This window comes from Lingula anatina, chromosome 3, assembly GCF_051362555.1.
Source record: "Lingula anatina isolate TDL-2025a chromosome 3, LinAna3.0, whole genome shotgun sequence".
Taxonomy (NCBI): domain Eukaryota; kingdom Metazoa; phylum Brachiopoda; class Lingulata; order Lingulida; family Lingulidae; genus Lingula; species Lingula anatina.
This window is the reverse complement of record NC_141769.1, coordinates 9,209,457-9,228,333: the sequence shown is the minus strand read 5'-3', so window position 1 is coordinate 9,228,333 and position 18,877 is coordinate 9,209,457. Positions and strand designations below refer to the sequence as shown.

Sequence of the window (18,877 nt, the reverse complement as noted above, 5' to 3'; positions counted from 1 at the left end):
TAAGATTGCCAGTATATGACTTCCTATTCAACTTCAATAGTAACTATGGACCTATCTCTGCCAGTTTTGGAGATAAAAGGGAAGCAAAATTTGCAAAGTTCAGTTCATGGTGAAAAGTAGGTCAAAGGTCAATGTCAAGGTCACAGTAAGATTGCCAGTATATGACTTCCTATTCAACTTCAATAGTAACTATGGACCTATCTCTGCCAGTTTTGGAGATATAAGGGACTAAATGTTATAATTTTGGAGTTACCATAATGTGCCATAAATTTCCTACAGAAAAAATTAATTAAAATAAAGAAAAGGTCATTTTGGTCAAAGTTCTTGAAATGGGAGGTTCTCTGAAGTTGCAGAAGTTTAAATTTGATAAAATAATGTCATTTTTGACCACAAGTTGTCTGCTTTGCCAAGCATTATGTTTTATTTTTCCGGAGTTCAAAATTTATTATCCATTACCATACTGCACATTTTTACGGAAGCCGACTGGTGCCATATGTTGAAAAAAAAAATTATCTCGAAATTTCGAGATAGCATTTTTTTTGTTCAAATTTCAAAATACTATCTCGAAATTTCGAGATAAATTTTTTTGCTCAAATATCAAAATGCTATCTCGAAATTTCGAGATAATTTTTTTTTTGTTCAAATTTCAAAATGCTATCTCGAAATTTCGAGATAAAAATTTTTTTTGTTCAAATTTCAAAATAGTATCTCGAAATTTCGAGATAATTTTTTTTTCTACATATGGCACCAGTCGGCTTCCGTACATTTTCCTTTCACCACCAATATGTACTTTCTGATACAGCGTAACTCGAAAACCGTATGGAATACAAAAAAACCGAGACCACCTGCAGTGTTGGGCTTTACATGCTCTACAAAATGCAAAAAAGAATGGGTCTCTAGCATTAACGGTTCCCGAATTAGAGACAGTTTTCAGTTTCGGTATCTTATGGCCGCTACTCCTGTGAAAATGCACCGATTGACCCCAAATTCACGGAGATGAAAGATGACCTGAAGGGTAACACTTTCCAATAATATTATTGGTTAAGTCTGTGTGGCGTCTGAATAACAGGGCAAAAAAATTTTTTTTCGTAAAAAATTTCATTTTTTTGAAAATTTTGACCCATTTGACCTTGAAGTAAAGGTCAAAGGTCAAATCCGAGGGTATATTTGAAATCTACACATATGACTTTTGGAAAGCCGTCTATAGAAATTTTTCCCGTAACTCCTTCCGTAGGGTAGATAATTAGCATTTAATTTTGCCATTTTTAGACAAGGGTGCATTGCAATGAGTGCCACACCCAGACCCCAATACCGACAAAGCCCAAATTTTACGTGGAACGAGTTGAGATTATAGGTGACCTAAATCCATGAGATGGGTACGGGGGCCCTTACCGTCTAGGAGGAGAAGCGGTAACGGTAACATGGCGGCGGAGCCGGCGGAACGGACCGGACGGGACCGAAACCATGTGTACCGCCAGCGCTAACGCTGGTGGTAAATTTTTTTGTTCAAATTTCAAAATAGTATCTCGAAATTTCGAGATAATTTTTTTTTCTACATATGGCACCAGTGGGCTTCCGTACATTTTCCTTTCACCACCAATATGTACTTTTTGATACAGCGTAACTCGAAAACCGTATGGAATACAAAAAAACCAAGACCACCTCCAGTGTTGGGCTTTACATGCTCTACAAAATGCAAAAAAGAATGGGTCTCTAGCATTAACGGTTCCCGAATTAGAGACAGTTTTCAGTTTCGGTATCTTATGGCCGCTACTCCTGTGAAAATGCACCGATTGACCCCAAATTCACGGAGATGAAAGATGACCTGAAGGGTAACACTTTCCAATAATATTATTGGTTAAGTCTGTGTGGTGTCTCAATAACAGGGCAAAAAATTTTTTTTTCGTAAAAAATTTCATTTTTTTGAAAATTTTGGCCCATTTGACCTTGAAGTAAAGGTCAAAGGTCAAATCCGAGGGTATATTTGAAATCTACACATATGACTTTTGGAAAGCCGTCTGTAGAAATTTTTCCCGTAACTCCTTCCGTAGGGTAGATAATTAGCATTTAATTTTGCCATTTTTGGACAAGGGTGCATTGCAATGAGTGCCACACCCAGACCCCAATACCGACAAAGCCCAAATTTTACGTGGAACGAGTTGAGATTATAGGTGACCTAAATCCATGAGATGGGTATGGGGGGCCTTACCGTCTAGGAGGAGAAGCGGTAACGGTAGCCGTCCGGCGGAGCCGGCGGAGCCGGCGGAGCCGGCGGAACGATCCGGACGAGACCGAAACCATGTGTACCGCCAGCGCTAACGCTGGTGGTACAATAAATACCCCTACAAAACAGAATTCCATTCTCTGCAAGTCAATCACATATTACACAAAACTCATTCCTAGATATTGAGTGAATTGACTATCGATACCCCGTCAATGTTTCAAGACGAAGGACCGCACTGAAAAATAAGAAATCAATTTCTCAAGGTTGGTATGGCGTTCAATACTTTACATAAGTCACCTTACAAAATTGTTTAGACAAAAATAATTCAGAGATGACTTAGCCAGAGTGTCTACATAACAATTTTGAAACAATTTATTTTATGAACTCAACACCTAAATACCAATGTACTAGTAACTGCCCCAGTGACAACAAAGGGAAATCCAACAGAAAAGGCAAAAATGAAGAATATTAAATATCTTGGACTCAAAAGGAAGGGGGAGTTAACCATGTATTTATACAGGGGAAGTGCCTAGCAGTGCATCACATCATTATCCAAATCCTGGTTTCCTAAATCCTAACCATTCATTACCTACAGAAGCATTCAGTAAAGCTACTCTGAATAAGGAATTTCTTTTATCTCTCTCTGTAGATAATTGACATATCACAAGAAAGCTTATCTATGTACACTTTACAGAAAGCAAGATTAAACCAAATTAAGTTTTCCTTGGACTTTTAGAGCTGAGACATGTCAAACTTTCCGGAATTGCAGATTTTTGATTAACACAAACAAATTACTAGTAATAGAATGACCTCAATTTGCCTCTCTGGCACTTTTGCAAAATAAAGCTGATGAACTAATTTGCTGATGAATTATCTTCTAGTTCGACCTTATAATAAACATGATAACATTCTATCTTAATTAAAGCACATAAGTACCACATTAATAAGCATCTACGCATCTCAGCATAGAGCTTAATGACGACCAAGGAAAGTCTGACTAAGCTGGTAGCAAAGCTGATTACTCAGCTCCAAAAGCCATTAATTAACCTATTAAGGCATGTTAATTATCACTGGTCATCAACACACCTGGGTCCACTCACCACACCATCAAGTGACATGTTTCAAAGGCACATGGATGCTTAATCTGTTGTTCATTATGATATTATATGCATATTTTATCAAAAGGTCATAACATGTACTCGGTCATCCAGGGCTTGGGTTCCTTACTTTTAACCTAAAGGAAGTGAACTGAAATGGCATCTTATTATGATCAGTAAATCAATACAATCAAACATTTCTGAGCCATACTGTTTCTTTTAAATTGCACTGGCCCTTCTTCTTTCTTTCTTCTTCTTTTTTTTTGTTCATCTGTTTATTAATTTTTTGCATTTTAATTCAATTCATAAGCTTTTAGAAGGGGAGAGATTGGGGAAGGGGTAACAAGTCCAAGAGTAAAAACCCTATAACTACCAGGTAAAACATGCCAGAAGTCAGAGATATATATCCAGCAGCATTTACACAAAATGACTCGACACAAGGAAGACACTGAGTAAGACAACCCTGTGCACACTAGTATATGTCAAAAGAAAATTAGAATTTGGTGACATTTCAAAGAAGCGAACCACATGTGACTTAGTACTTGTTAGTGTATGTCAAGATTGGAAATTCTGCACAGTGTAACTACTAGTACTTATTTGTAAAAACTATTTTTTATATCATAAGTCTCATGTGCATAAACATGCATTATGAACAAGGCTTTCCCCAGAGTGTCCTCCAGCCATGATTTGGATGGCCATTAGCCCAAAAAGACGGCCCATATTTTCAAAGAAGGCTGAATGGCTAACAAAATATTTGGCCTGGTTGGTTGGGCTTGCTTGGGTTGGACTGTATACCAAATAATGACCAAATAACAGGTTAACATTTTGGACTCCTTGTACCCTAAATCCTGGGGAAACCCCTGCTTATGGATGTGGTCAGGGATCAGATGATGTATTTCATAACTCTGTACCAGAAATGCACCACTAATGAACCAGACTGAACTGAGTGTAAATCCTGCCACAAGGTATCCAGTGGAGTAGGCAGGTAAACCACCTGTCCAGGCAGTGATCTCTGGGAGAGATGTATGACCTCATACCAGGCATAACTACTAATGTACAGCTACCATCTGCCACAATACACTGGAAACTCAGCCTATTGATCTCTCTGTTCTCCTGGAGACAAAGGAAACAGCATCTCTGTGGGTAATGAGAATAATCTCTTAAACAAACTGATGAGGATTTTTCTGTGTCATAGTTCACCTTTAAGTGTTCATTTCTAAACCAATCTATAGAAAAGTGACAATGGTGATAAGTCTATGCAGAGACAGTACAGTAAGTTTATTGGGAGAGGACCTGCTTGGCTTTGTTCTTACATTTCGAAAATCATTTTCTTTACACACATTTTAACATTATATGTCACAATAAAAAGATAATAGAGGTTAAATATAAAATATATCTTACATAAAGATCTGAAAAATGAATATCAACCAATAAACAATTACAAAATTTTCTTTTTACTAAATTGAAAAAAAAAAATACTATAATCCAGGCTATGAAAGTTTTAGTCAATGAAAAGTGAGCTAGTGCAAATATTTAGTGCTCAAAGGGTTCTGGCATGTGACTGTGTACTTATAGAATATGTACTTGTCTCTATTTTTATGGTTCAAAAGTTCAAGGCAATGCCTCTAAAAAGAAAATATTTTTGTGAAGTAATTTGTTTATAAACAGCATTTCAGTGCCCTTATAAAATCTGCTTAAAACTACCATATACAGACCAAATATCTTAAAACCAAATATCTTATTTCCAAATTATCTACACTTTCATGACTAACAATCACTTTCTAACACAGTGACAAAAATGACTTTAAAATCCTCTTTCCTCCCCCCCCCCCATCCATCCCCATTTTTTCACAATGTAGGTCCAAAACAAATGGTACCCCAAATATTCAAATATAAATCCTAGTCTGTTTTAAATAATTTTTGCACCTCAACATGTGTGACTAAAATTTTATAGCTGCAAACAAGTGTTGCTTCTACTTGATCAAACGTTGGACATTTACAAAGTTTGCCTTTAGCTACTAATATCGAATATGGGAGGAATAATAGCCCAATCTCTTTGCTTTATCAAGATTTACTTCCTTCATTTTTTGAAGTCTCTTGTCCCTCCATATCAACATGAACTTGTTGGCTATCTGCAGTGTTCCGTGGCCCCCATGACCTGAATATTAATATACAATAGCTGGTTTGTTGGCATGCTTGAATCAGCCCAGAATGATAGTCCATACAGATAACATTAAAGTATGGGCAAAAGCCAGTTCCCCAGGTAAGGAATGTTGACAAGGCATTTTAAAAAGACTTTCTATTAGTAAAGTTTATCAATTATTCTCTCACGGCTAAAAAAAATATTTAGTGTACTATCTATGGTTAGGTAACCAGTATGTAGAATTTCCCTCTGGTTCTCCCTAAAGAATGTGGCGACCCTACCTTATCTGATGCTACCCTGCATCTTGTCTGATAAAAGATCTGGGAGGAATCTGCATACCCAGCTCTTTCATTAGCCTACATGGGTATATAGAAACTAAAGCTGCATAATTGCACTTGGGTAAAATATTTAGCAGGCATAGATGTTTCCTTTTCTTTTTTTTTTAATGGATGAGGAAGAACAGTTTAGCTTAAAGATTTTTGAAAGAAGAATCCAATGATCAAAATGTTTTGCATGGTGTGAAATATGAAATGCATCTGGCTTTGAAATCCAAGACACATTTTGGATCTTGTAAAAATTTTCAGTCCACGGTACACAGTTGACAGGAAGTAATTTGTTGGTGTCTTCAACATCTTATGATTATTCCATGAATACAAGATAAAAAGTTTCAAGGTGTTTGCACAATTTTTGTGTTCATAATATTCCTATCTTCATTATAGATACCCCCTCCCCCCCCCCCAAGATACCTTGCATCCCATTGAACCAATTTTCAAAAAAGTATATTTTAACAGGACTACATATAACTATTTCATTTGATTAAGTGAAAATAAAGCTGGCCTTAAGACCATATCTTTTATGGTAGCAATGCTTTACTAGGAACTTAGTACTGTACAATGATGGTCAGTGAAAACAAGAATATAGCTAAAGCTAGTATATCAAATTCTAATTCTAATCTAAAATTCTATTTAAACAGCATTTTTAAACCACGCCAACTTCTACATTTATGATGTAAACAACTGATTATAATCTTTTAAGAAATAAATCAAACACTTAATGCTCCCTTTACCTTATTATTAGTTTTTAATTGCAAGGAATTAATGTACGATTTGTTAATGAATAGAACAACTCACAGTTGGTGTATAAAATATAACCATGGTCAAAGACACAGCAAGAAATGAATTTGGAGGGGGGGGGGGGAGCAGAGGATCTGTATGTTGTTTTTTTTCCTTTTAATTAATGTTTTAGTATAATTACGTAACATAAGAAGTAGTAATGGAATCATACTTATGAACTTAAAAAAAAAAAACAACACTATAAATTTGATTCCATTCAAATCCAGAGTCATGCCTTCTGATTACCACATTCTATGACATAACCATTAATATTTAATACATTTTTACACATACCGTAAGAAAGTGCTCATTTGGTAAAATTTTGTATAAATCTTGATAGATATTTAAAAGGTGTCATTACTCCGGAGCAATACTGCCTAGGAACCTCATTGTGTATGTTTATTGTTGTGCATGTGTAACTCCTAATGATATCATTAACATTAAAGTAAGGGACTAGTAATAAATTAAAACGTCAGAGGCAGCATGTGCTTGATACATTTTATCACAAATAATATACTATAAATAATACTCAATAAAGCACCTTGTATTGGTATCTATGGTTTACTGAATTATGTTCACAAACTGGGGGCAAGCCCTCTTAGTCTTACAATGAGTTACTATTACTGCCAAAATCAGCTTGCGGTCTGAGCTACATTCACAACATTCACAATCTCTTAGTCACCCTTTCCTCAACTAAGGGTCTTTGCCAAAAAGGTGGTGATAGGAAAAAACTTTGACAAGATAACGTGAACATTGATCTGTTTTGGTTCTTTATCAAATGACCAGTTTCTGCTCCACACGCAATCGAAGGTAAACACGATCGTAGTTATGACTTAAAAGTGACCATAAAGCCGATACCCAACTATGGATAAAATAGCACTTCCGTTAAGCCTAATCTTGTGTATAAACCCACATTAGTAGCGGCCAAAATATGACATATAATCCAAATGGTCAACACAGTGTCACTCACTAAAATAAAATAGGTAACGACTGAGACATACCTGTCGCGCGGATCTATCCACGTTGTTTGTTTGGTGTTATGGTCGATGTAAAATAATTTTCCATCGAAATCTTTGCAAACCTCCCAGCCACAGGGGATTGGAATTTCTCCATTGCGCTTCTTGGGCATATTGTGGCCAAGAATTTGGGAGAATTCCACTCAGATCTCAACTCGGTTCTCCTCCATCTTGCTCGACTATGATGCTTATTTGCATACGAAACAGCAGATATCGATGACGTCACTTGCAATGGAATCCGGTCACGACGTACCACAATCATTTTAGTAATCTTTTAGCATATTTAAACCAGTTAGATTGTAATATTCTGAAAACTAACTAAATTAATTCAAAATGTATTTTATATATATGTCTCTTATTGACTGTATGAAAAAGATGAACGCTTACAGTACAAATGGCAATTTAAATAGTCTTTTAGAAAGAAAGAAGTTGGTATGTCATGTACAATCAAAATAAGCCTCATCGAAGGAATGTTCAGAGATTAGCATAACAAAACATAAGCTGTGAAGGGCAAATATTAAGCGGATAAAACGTTTCTTTTGTTGTAGAAATTGACAAAACTGTAGTTTTAACGTCCTGTACTCCTTAATTATTTCGGATTAACCATCAGAGTTTAGTGATGAAATAAAAAAATTTAATGATTCAGAATAAAAGGACTCACCGAGAGAGTTAAAATTAATTATGCTCCTCCTCCGAAAGACCCGCAAACAAACAAAAAAGAACCCCATAACCCCAAATCCCTTTAAACTACGAACAGCCTTTCAAAAGAGCTGGTAACATAAAAATATAAAAGGATATCTGCAATTAAGACATTTTATCGATCAAGTTAGCTTACAATTTTTTTCACAGAATAATTTTTCATTAAATTCGTGACGTCGTGTCTTGAAAAAATTAGTCGTAGACTATATATGCAATATAAATAAACAGTGAATTGCTCTTGGTATAAAACCAAATTATTTCCAATAAATATAATGTTTTGCTGGTAGTCTCGTAAAGAAGCTGAATTTTCTCACTAAATATCAATTTCCCTCTAGGCCTAAACCTTGTACAGTCGCAATCTCCGTTAGAAATATCAAAATTAGTCCTTATCCAGAAAGTACGTAGATCTATAGTTTCCACTCAAAAAAGGCAATAAATTTGTTCTTCAAAGCAGTTAAATGAAATTCGAATATACGATAGGGAGTTTGCAATATGTATGCGACCAAATAGAAAACGTAATTCCATCCTCAACGCATGCCGACATCCTACTTAATTTCCATGTAACCAATCGACAAATAATAATAATAAATAAATAAATAAATAAATAAATAAATAAATAAATAACAACAATAATAAAACCACTGAGCATCCTTCCGAAACCATCTATATTGCATTAGTTGAGATCGCCCGATTGCACAATTAACTGCAATGAATGGTGAGAGAGGTGTGATTAAATAGAATTAATCTAAAAACTTGCTATGAAGTAATAGTGATACAGATATTACTTTCCATTTCTTGGGGCAAGCCCTATCATGAGGGCACATCACGTAACACAGCTCTAGGAACTTTAAAATATTCAGTCGATGTAATATACCTTGCTTAATTAATTAGGGGCTGTTCATGCAGTACAAGTAGGGAGGTCAGGTCACACCGCTCACGCAGTCGAAAACGGGAAGAAATCTAACCTCGCTGTTTGTTTTCCATCATAACTTCCAAGATTTGGGTCCTATGATAAATATGAAAATATATTTAAAAAGTGCATTGAATGGGCTTTCGATCAATATGTGTAACAATGTATCATGTCTCTGTTGTAAGCCTCCAGCCACGAAAATGCTGCGAGAAATCGCCGGTGATTTCACTTCCTCGTTTGGTTCCCACTATTTACGAATTTTGCTCAACATGCGCGTTTCGCGCCATTTTTCTAAAAGCTCCGTACGGCGTCCCTGATGTTATTTCCTCATATTTGGACACGTATTCATGAGGAGAATGAATCAAGCGTTCGAGTGAGGGGTTACAGAAGTTAACTCAACCGAAAACAGCAACCAAAACTAGCTTGTAAAGTTTTTAATCGTGTTTTAGAGTTAGAACAACGAATTTCTGAAAGTTCTGTAACCCCTACCTAAATTTTTAAACTAATTTTCGGTTCAAATCAGTTTTTTATTTATCATTTTTTGGTAAGATAGAGCCGTAAGAGCCGTTAGAAAATCAGTGACTTTGATCTTACCGCAAACAAAATGGCGGACGCACCAAGCTGTTCTACTGATGAAAAAGCAACTGCACTTTCAGCACCCAAAGAGGATCAGGATATCAGAATATCTAATCAGAAAATCTTTGAATTGTTCACGAAACCCAGTGATATTGATAAAACGCCTACAATTCAAGAATATAGAGTTTATTTTATTTTTCAAACAAAGTATGAAATTACGTACGATATTGATGGGGCTAGTGCTTTTTTCGTCTTTGAACTCGTCAGTGAACATAAAAAGGGGAATCTTAATTAAAATCATGCATGGAGATATGCAATAACTCTAGAATGGTTTATGATAGCCGAACAAAAGGGAACAAAAAAAAAAAAATTTATTTATTTATTTTTTCTTAATAACAAAAAAAAAAAGGAAATTCCTAAAACTGCCATTATGTTATTTCAGTCTCTCCAAAAAATCTCGCTGGTTTTTGTATTACCTACCTGCAATGATGTCCAATATCAATTAAATTTTTTTGGCAAAATTATAACTTACCAAAATCGGATGTTATTTATTTTCATTGTGCATTCTGGTATTTTTTTACTAGTTAAACCTTAAAATCGTATATGCAATTGTCATTGTAATAGTGGTTGTCATGGCAACAGTGACAGAGTATTTGTTTACTACTTAACTTAAATTCATAAACTGAGTACCAAGAGTGTTTCCCACTTCATATTCAGTTTAAAAATTCATGATAATGTGTAAAAAAATAATTCAAACAGTTACCATAGCAACAGCTATCATAATGACGATTTTCATAGCAACAGATACATTAGAAGCTATTATTTTTTATTTTAGTGATGGCACATTATTTAGCATCATTTTCATCCAAAAGTAGCCTTTGGACAGTGATGCTGAAGCCTTAGGTTGAAAAATCAAAAAAATAATATCGATCGCTATTGATATTTAGCAATGGTTGCCATGGAAATAATGAATAAATTACAGAAAATTGTATCTTGTCAGATTCTCCTTGGCATAGTGTAACTTTCCAGAAAATTTCAAATGGATATTTCACTCCATTCAAAAGTTATGCCAATTTTGTTTTATTGATTGGGCAATTAGGGGACACTTTTGGCTTCCACTGTTACATATGCTTGCATACAAGACATTTTCAAAATTTTGTGGCCGACTAGCATTCTTGAAAATTTAATAACTTTTGATTGGCTTGCTTGATTTTCAAAAAATAAACTGTTTTGGAAAGCTCATGAATTGCTCTATCAGATAAGATCATTTTGGCTGATATTTATGTTACTATCAAAGTTGACCTGACCTCCCTAGTACAAGTTGTGTCGCACAAGCTAGGGCGCACAAACTCCACGGGGACTCTTGATGAGTACAATCAAATAAAAAGATAAACAGGGGCGGATCCAAGATTGTTTGAAGGGGGGGGGGTCCTGAACGACAGGCTTCGGATGCGAAGCCGATCATCGCTCCCTTAATTGGTGTGGGGTGCGGCGGAGGGCAAACGGTGCCCTTTGGTACGTTTAAAACTATGCTTCAGCTAGTCAAAATTCTAATTTCAATAGGGGAATAATGGTGTGATACTGATATATTTTTCAGAAACCGAAGGGGGGGGGGAGTCAGGACCCTGGGCCCTGACCCATCCTCTAAATCCGCAACTGGATAAACATGCCTCCTCGTTTTCAACATATATAATCGCCAGCTCCGTGTTAGTCTGTTAATCTGATTGCATTCAGCTAAAGTTCCCGTGGAGGAAGTGCACAGAAGCTAGTGCGATGTATCTAATTTTGAACAGCCCTTATACACATACTTGCGTCTAATTGCTGGTCAAATCAACCTATTAAATGTAATGGTCTTATAATATTGTACAAGTTGAGGGGGGAAAAAAAGTTAAAATTACTCTTCAGTTTTATTCACACACACACACACACACACACACACACACACACACACACAGTGTGACAGTATAATTCATACCAACAACCTTAATGATGAAGAATAAAGGTAAATATTTTTTATTCTTTTGAAGATAAGATTACTTTTATTATCCATATGTGAAGCAGGTAAAAAGGAAACTTGAAATAAAAGCTCAATTTTATTGCTTTCCTACGGCAATTTCACAGTTTTCATACACCAAGATCAAATTTTGATAACCACTGTATTAAGTTGGGTGATATGTTACATTATGATTTCATTCAAACTCAGTTATTCTGATACTTCAAAATAAATACCTGTATCTGTTATCAATAAAATAAATATGCATACTTTCAAAATAACAATTTAACCCAATTTTTTATCTTCAAAACAGATTGCACATCTCAAAATAAACAAGAATGAAAAACTGAACAGTATTCTAAATTTCTTCCAAAAATGTTTAGGAAATATAAGAAAAAGAGAAAGAAATCAACATTTCAGCAGCAAGGCTTATAAAAAATATTAAAATGCAATTTGTCAAAGTCATAAATAAAGGGATTCAGAGATGCAATATTTTAAACACCTCTTGAAACATTTTGGATAAATCAGAAGAACCATATAATAAGACTATTCCAGGCTTATAAAACCGATGGATGTGATATCATTTGTTAAAATACCATAGCACCAATATTTCTTGCGGTTATTGCTTCACTCCATTTCAAACTTTGTGCATATCTTATATAAAATTATATTTTAAAATGGAATTTTGATTGCTAATTATAAAGAAGTAAAACTAGACACACATACTGGTCTATAGGAGACAGATACAGCTCTGACTCAGTTTTATACATAAATAACTTGTAACCTAATAAAGGGTCTATCACAAGGCACAAACATATGGCCAATCCATAGGTCACATTATAATACTATTTTTTTAATGAGAGAGGCATAACTCTTACTCATGTAGGTTAATCTATTTATCAATCAGGTTTCTCTAAGACAGCTCTACACTTGCACTGCATGAAAACTACCCATTTGTTTCTCACAAAAGTTTTTAAACATGGCAGCAAAGCTGTCAAATGTACAGACAAAAAGCAGAAAAAAAAAGATGCAAAATAGGTCATTTTGTCAATTTTGATGCAATAATAAATGCTTATAATAGCACAGTCAGTCAAGACTGATTTTTAATCATGCACAACAGGTAACATGTTCAATAACAGGAGCAGATCCAGAGATATTTTCTGACAGTATTCCAAAGTATCTTTGTTGATCCATCCTCCATTTTGATGGTCTTCCAACAGAAACACGTTAATATAAACTTTAAAATCTGACTGTCTTCCAGGAGACCCAGAAAATGGTCTCAATCCACCCCTTCAATAAGATTACAGTTTCAGGACCATGAGAGTTAAAATTCACATGATGAAAGTCCCAATATATGAAAAAAGATGACAGTGCATAAAATAATATTACAGCATGTTTAAAGACATAAATACCAATACAACTGCTTATGTGGAAATACTGAAAATGTGCAGAGCCTCAGGTGGATGGGAGTTAAAAATCACATCTTAAAAATGCCAGTGTTGGAGAAGAAATTAAAAAGAAAACAACAAAAATATAATTCCAATGAAGCTTCTATTCACTGCTTCCTTATTATGGACACTATGTTATCTAGCAGAGAGCTTAACCCTTGGGAGTTTACAGGGAAATATCAACAAGTGTGCTTTATGAAATTTCATTTAATGGCCGCTTATTTAGGCAAATGAGTTTATAGCACTGAAATTAGCCTAGTGAATACCCAAGGGGAATTTACAGACTGACCATACAAATTTGTCTATCAAAGGTCTTCACACTCAAAGTCAATAAAACAGTGCAAATGGGGGTGTCACCTTCCCACGTTTAAAAGACACAAGATATGGGGCATTTCACTATATTATGACTTAGTGAGATTTCTGACCTTATTGGCCATATTGCAAAAGTCGAGTTTAGTTAAGTCATTTTCACGATGTACCTGCTTAAACCCCCGTTTTTGTAACATACGTTACTGACGCTTTTTTAATTTTTTGTCTTCAACATATATAAAATGAGTTATAAAGGCTGAAAACCCTGGTAATTTGTTTATTATATTGAAAGGTGATGTATATCCAACTTTTTATGCTAATTTGTTTTTCCATCGAAGCATATTAAGTTTTGCTTTTATTTGGTAGAAAAATGTCGCCAATTTTTTAATTTTCAATACCCTATATTTAAAACATAGTAGTAAATTGCCGTACGATACATTTATAAGCAGCTACATTTATTTATGATGAATAGGAAATGTTATCATATATAGGAATAATCAAAACTTTCACTCCAATAAAGGTTATCTGAAAACAAAAAGGATTTTCACCCTGAAATTGTTTGGTCATTTAAGGATGTAACATACGTTACCTATCATATAATTTGAGTGCTTACAGTATACGCTGGCTTCTTTCATAATTTCAATATTTGCTGATGAATGAAGAAAATATATCAACAAGTCAGAAAAAGTGTCTCAGATTTTGGCATAATTTGATTGTCAAAGCTGATTTGTAACATACGTGATGTAACATGCGTTACCTACATTTTCAAATTATTCCTTGTAAAACCCTTCCCCCCTTATCTGTGATCACATGATTAGTCACATGAGTTGAAGACGCCATGCTGTTTCTCAGCCACTAAATACAACATGCCTTCGTAGAAGGAAAACCGAGAAATACTCTTCCATATTCTAAGGTAAGTACCACTATTATTTGAGTTTCAAAAATATTATATCAATCTTTCTGAAAAGAAACATTTCATATGTAGATTAGTTTGGAGAAGTGCTTGCAAGACATAAACTTATTTCATTAGCTTGAAATGTTTTTCTTCTTGGAATTGTAGGGCATTCAGTGAAAGTAACATACGTTACTTTTGGTAACGTATGTTACTCTAGTTATAGCTAGATTTCTTAGTATATATTGAACAATAAAAAGATAAGAAACCTTGAATTCCTGTAGTATCTGAGATTGGGAGTCAGTTCATCAATTTAACTCGGGCCATTAGTAGGAAAAATTATAAGAACTAAATGGGAGAAAGCACGGGAAAAATTTATGCAATAAAGAATAATATTAATTGAACAATATTTTTTTTCGGTATTTTTTTTCTTCCTGAAATATTGGATATTTGGGTAGAAAAGGATGGATTGCATATACTTATCATAAAAATGAATAAAAATAAGCTAAAAGTAAGATATGGCTTAGTTTTATTGTACAAAATACATTCCTGTTGGTCTGGTAACGTATGTTACAAATCTCTTTTTCTATCAATTTAGGTCAAGATGCCGCTTTCAAGAGCAGAAATCCAAAAGAATTATAGGGAGAGGAAGAAAAGAAATGAGAGGGAAACATACCTTGCCAAAGAGAGGGCACGGCAAAAAAGAAATTATGTCCCAATAGGAACTTTAACAGAAAGAAAGAGGTCAAAAAGAAGAGATGAAGTAAAGGAGTGGGTAAGAAAGTGCAGGCAGAAGAAAAATGTTGAAAATGCTGCAATCGACGTTCCAAACCCTGTAGAGTCCACAAATGATACCAGTGGTTATGAAACAATGCAAAGTGACCATAGCACTGGACTCATAGTAAGGTTACCGAATCGTAGAAATGGACCCAGAAAGAGGCTAAGCAAAGCATTGAGAAAAAGCAGAGACAAGTTAAAATCTTTGAAAAAGGAAAATGAAGGTCTAAAAAAGAAAGTAAAATGCGTTCAAAGGAAGATGCAGAGAATGAAAAGAAAGATGAATATACCAGCATGTCCAAACAGACCTAGAAGTAATATGAAGAGACTCTTTCCAAAATCAAAGGGTTTTGGGGGCGAAAGAGTTAGAAAACAACTACTGCTAACAAACGTCATCACGGCTGAGGCTTCAAAATTCAAGCATGTAACAACAAGCAATGCAAAGAAGAGGCAATTGTATGGTAGTTTTGCTGGAAAACTGTTAAAAAAGTACAGATGTATTTCACATTTTAGCAAGTCAGCAAAGATTAACAGAAATCTAATATCTAATATAATACGTAAAGGTATCGACACAGCAGAGATTAGAAAACGAACAGCATACAAATTCAGGAGAGAGGTAACAGCATTTTACGTCCGCGACGACAAAAGTATAATGCAGCCCAGAAAAAAGGAAAAAACAAAAAGAATGTTCAAATTCAGTAAGCGGGATGTGAAATTGGTTGAAAGTAAATTCAGGCATAATTGAGCATCATATTTCATCATGTGTAACATACGTAACTTTGGTTTTTATGAAGTGAGTAAGGAACAGGTTTTATGATGTTTTTCTGATGGTTATGTTTAATGTTTCCTCCATTAAGCAATGGAGTGTTTAATTGAAATTCGTCATGTTTTCCTGTGACATCATTTTCATGTTGGCAATTCAATGCAGAAAAGATCCATTGCTAAATTAAGTAACATACGTTACAGACTTTCTTAGTATATAATTGAGAGATTTTATAGGCATCACGATCACCATATCAGTTTAAAAGGTTCTGAGTAACTCAGGTTTGTTTGTTAACAATGTGAAATTACTTTTGTTTATTCTTTTCTTCCACAGTGATTATAATAAAAAGGATAACTCAACATAAATAGTGTACTTATGTTCAAAAAGTAAAAATAAGACCACCAGGAATTGTTAGAAAATGTGATTTGACATATAAAATGGTGTATTTTGATCTAAATATGAACAATAAGTGTAAAGCAAAACAATGACTTGATAGACTTAATTACTTGAACCATTCTGTAAAATTGAGGCATTATTACTTGATGTATGAAACATACATTACTTTTCCTACCTTTTAATTTTTTTGTCCAAAAATGAAGAAGACAATGTAAATTTGTGAAATCAAATCATTTTATTTCTCTTAAATATTTGTATGAAAAACAAATATTGTTTTTTTTAAGTTAATACATTATACATTAAAGATATTGATATTTAATTCTAGTCACTTTGTTTGAATTTCTATTTTTACGTGTTTATTGTTTTTCATTGATTATTGTTGTGAGTTATAAATGAAAAAAAATAAAATATCATGCTCATTTGAAGGTTTGTTTTGTGAAACAAATATACAAGCTTCAAGAATAAAAGAAGTTTTTGAGTTAAGCTAAAAGAAGAAATAATTTATCCACTATATAGAGACAGCCTTGACATGGTCACGAATGTTACATTGTGAAAAAAGAGCAAAAAAACTGCCATATTTTAAAGCTCGATTGTTAAAATACGGAAAGAGTAATGTTGAAACTGTTTCTGGGCAGTGTTCCCGAGCTATAGGACTATGTTTTCCTAAGAGATGAACATTATGTGGGGTTGGTCATATGAGCACATTTTTCAAAGTGCAATTGCACTGTTTTATTGACTTTGAGTGTTCAGGCCCATAAGTCACACCTTAAGAAAAGCAGAAAACAATAATGCACAAAATAAAACAGGAGATTGCCAATTCTGATGCAATAATACATTATGTTTAACTGCACAGTCAACATCAAATTTTAATTATGCACAACAGGTAACTCTGATGAAAGTAAAAACATGAGGCTCCAGGCCCATCAGAGTTCAAGTTTACAATTAGAAAGTGCCAGAATGAGAAAAATGAAAATTTCACAAAAAATTCATAAATTTAATAAAAATGATAATCCAATAGAGCTGGTTCTCTAATATGAGCTATATGTCAATCCTAAGAATCATTCTTGTAAGAATAGTAGAAAAAATAGAAAGTAACACTTTACTTTAATTAATGGTGGCAGAGCACAAAGAAGGTTTTTTGTGAATTTTGATGCAACATTACATAATGATTAACTAATTAAATACCACCAATTTTAAAATATCTACTATTAAAAACATGAACATAAGAACTGATTACCACTGGGCTTCATGCCCAAGGGAGCTCTAAGTCCCACATTGAAAATTGCAACATGTGAAAGATAAATATTTTCACAAAAAACCTGTATTACTTCCAAACAATTAAGTAATGAGACAATTTTTCAACTGAAGCTGTACTTCAGTCCTATGTTTCATTCCTGTAAGTGTGAGAAGAGCAAGTGACATGGTTTTCCTTTCACCGCCACTACGGAGGCAGTGCCCAGAAAAGGGTTTTGTTCAATTTTGATGCAATGTTACACAATGCTTAACAGCATAATAACCATGAATTTTTTAATAATAAAATAAAAGTATCAGGGATATTCAGAAAATGTGACTAGCCCATAGAGTTCAGAGTCATACTTTGAAAATCCCAAAATGTAAACAAGAGTTTATTTCCATTTTCAACACCTTTTTTACATAAAGCAAAATAATCAATTTACTGTCATTTTTATATGATCAATCAAAGAATATGTTGTCAAAGCAAAAATATCAATAGAACAATTATAAATGTCCAACTTGCTCCATTCTAATATTCTGAACATAGTGAATGGTTGAATCTGACAAACTAAATATATGTGAAATTAGTTTCATTGGATCTTAGTTTTGATAGTCAGAAAGGTTTCATTTATGCTAGATCCTGAAATTTGATTTACCTGTTGACTGTTTCGTCTGTTCACTCTGACAAACTTGGTCACAACTGAATTACCTGTTCAGGTGAAGGTGAACAGGTAATTATCTCAGTCTTGATGATGACTTGTTAGCCCCTCTCGCCCCCTCCCCCCATACGAGATGAAGGAGCACACAAGCTGTCCCATGTGTATGACGACATTCTCAACCCCACCCAGACGAAACAGTCAACAGGTAAATCAAATTTCAGGATCTAGCATAAATGAAACCTTTCTGACTGTAAATATATGTTTTTTTTTTTTCATTTTTGACACTTATTACACATACACAATATCAGGTTTACCATCATTTTTATATAATCAACTAACAATGTTGTTTAGAGGCAGAAAATGTCAAAAGAACAACTTAACATATCTAATTAGTTAAAAAATGAGACTGTTAACATGCCTGAGAATTAAATTTGAGGAAAAAAATACTTATATACAAAAAAAGGCATAACTTCACCATACCTTTACTGATCAAGCTTATTTTCAAAACTTAATGTGTATTTCAGTAACACTGATCACTACTGTGAATTTCAAGACGATTGGCCAATCGATTTTCCTTAAAATGTGTTATAGGTGTTGCATATATGCTGAAAAAAAGTGAAAAAACAGCAA

General features: G+C 34.2%; 2 protein-coding genes across 4 annotated transcripts in view; one reads left to right on the top strand and one right to left on the bottom strand.

Moving 5' to 3' along the window:
* The window catches only part of LOC106158099 (protein WWC2), a 43,265-nt gene extending 35,467 nt beyond the window's left edge, over positions 1–7,798 (bottom strand). For 2 of the 3 annotated variants that reach the window (XM_013533967.2, XM_013533969.2), the window contains exon 1: positions 7,578–7,797. In XM_013533967.2, coding sequence (XP_013389421.2) covers positions 7,578–7,705 — 128 coding nt within the window. In that variant the 5' untranslated portion in view covers positions 7,706–7,797. Of the gene's footprint in view, positions 1–7,577 lie in introns of all 3 variants that reach the window. The other variant, XM_013533968.2, reaches the window with a different exon arrangement.
* A 5,738-nt stretch (positions 7,799–13,536) lies between these two features.
* Positions 13,537–17,095, top strand: LOC106167464 (uncharacterized). The gene is made up of 2 exons (XM_013546250.3): positions 13,537–14,440; positions 15,018–17,095. The coding sequence occupies exon 2, from the start codon at positions 15,024–15,026 to the stop codon at positions 15,939–15,941; it is 918 nt and encodes a 305-aa protein (XP_013401704.2). The 5' UTR covers positions 13,537–14,440; positions 15,018–15,023; the 3' UTR covers positions 15,942–17,095.
* Positions 17,096–18,877: the final 1,782 nt, after the last annotated feature.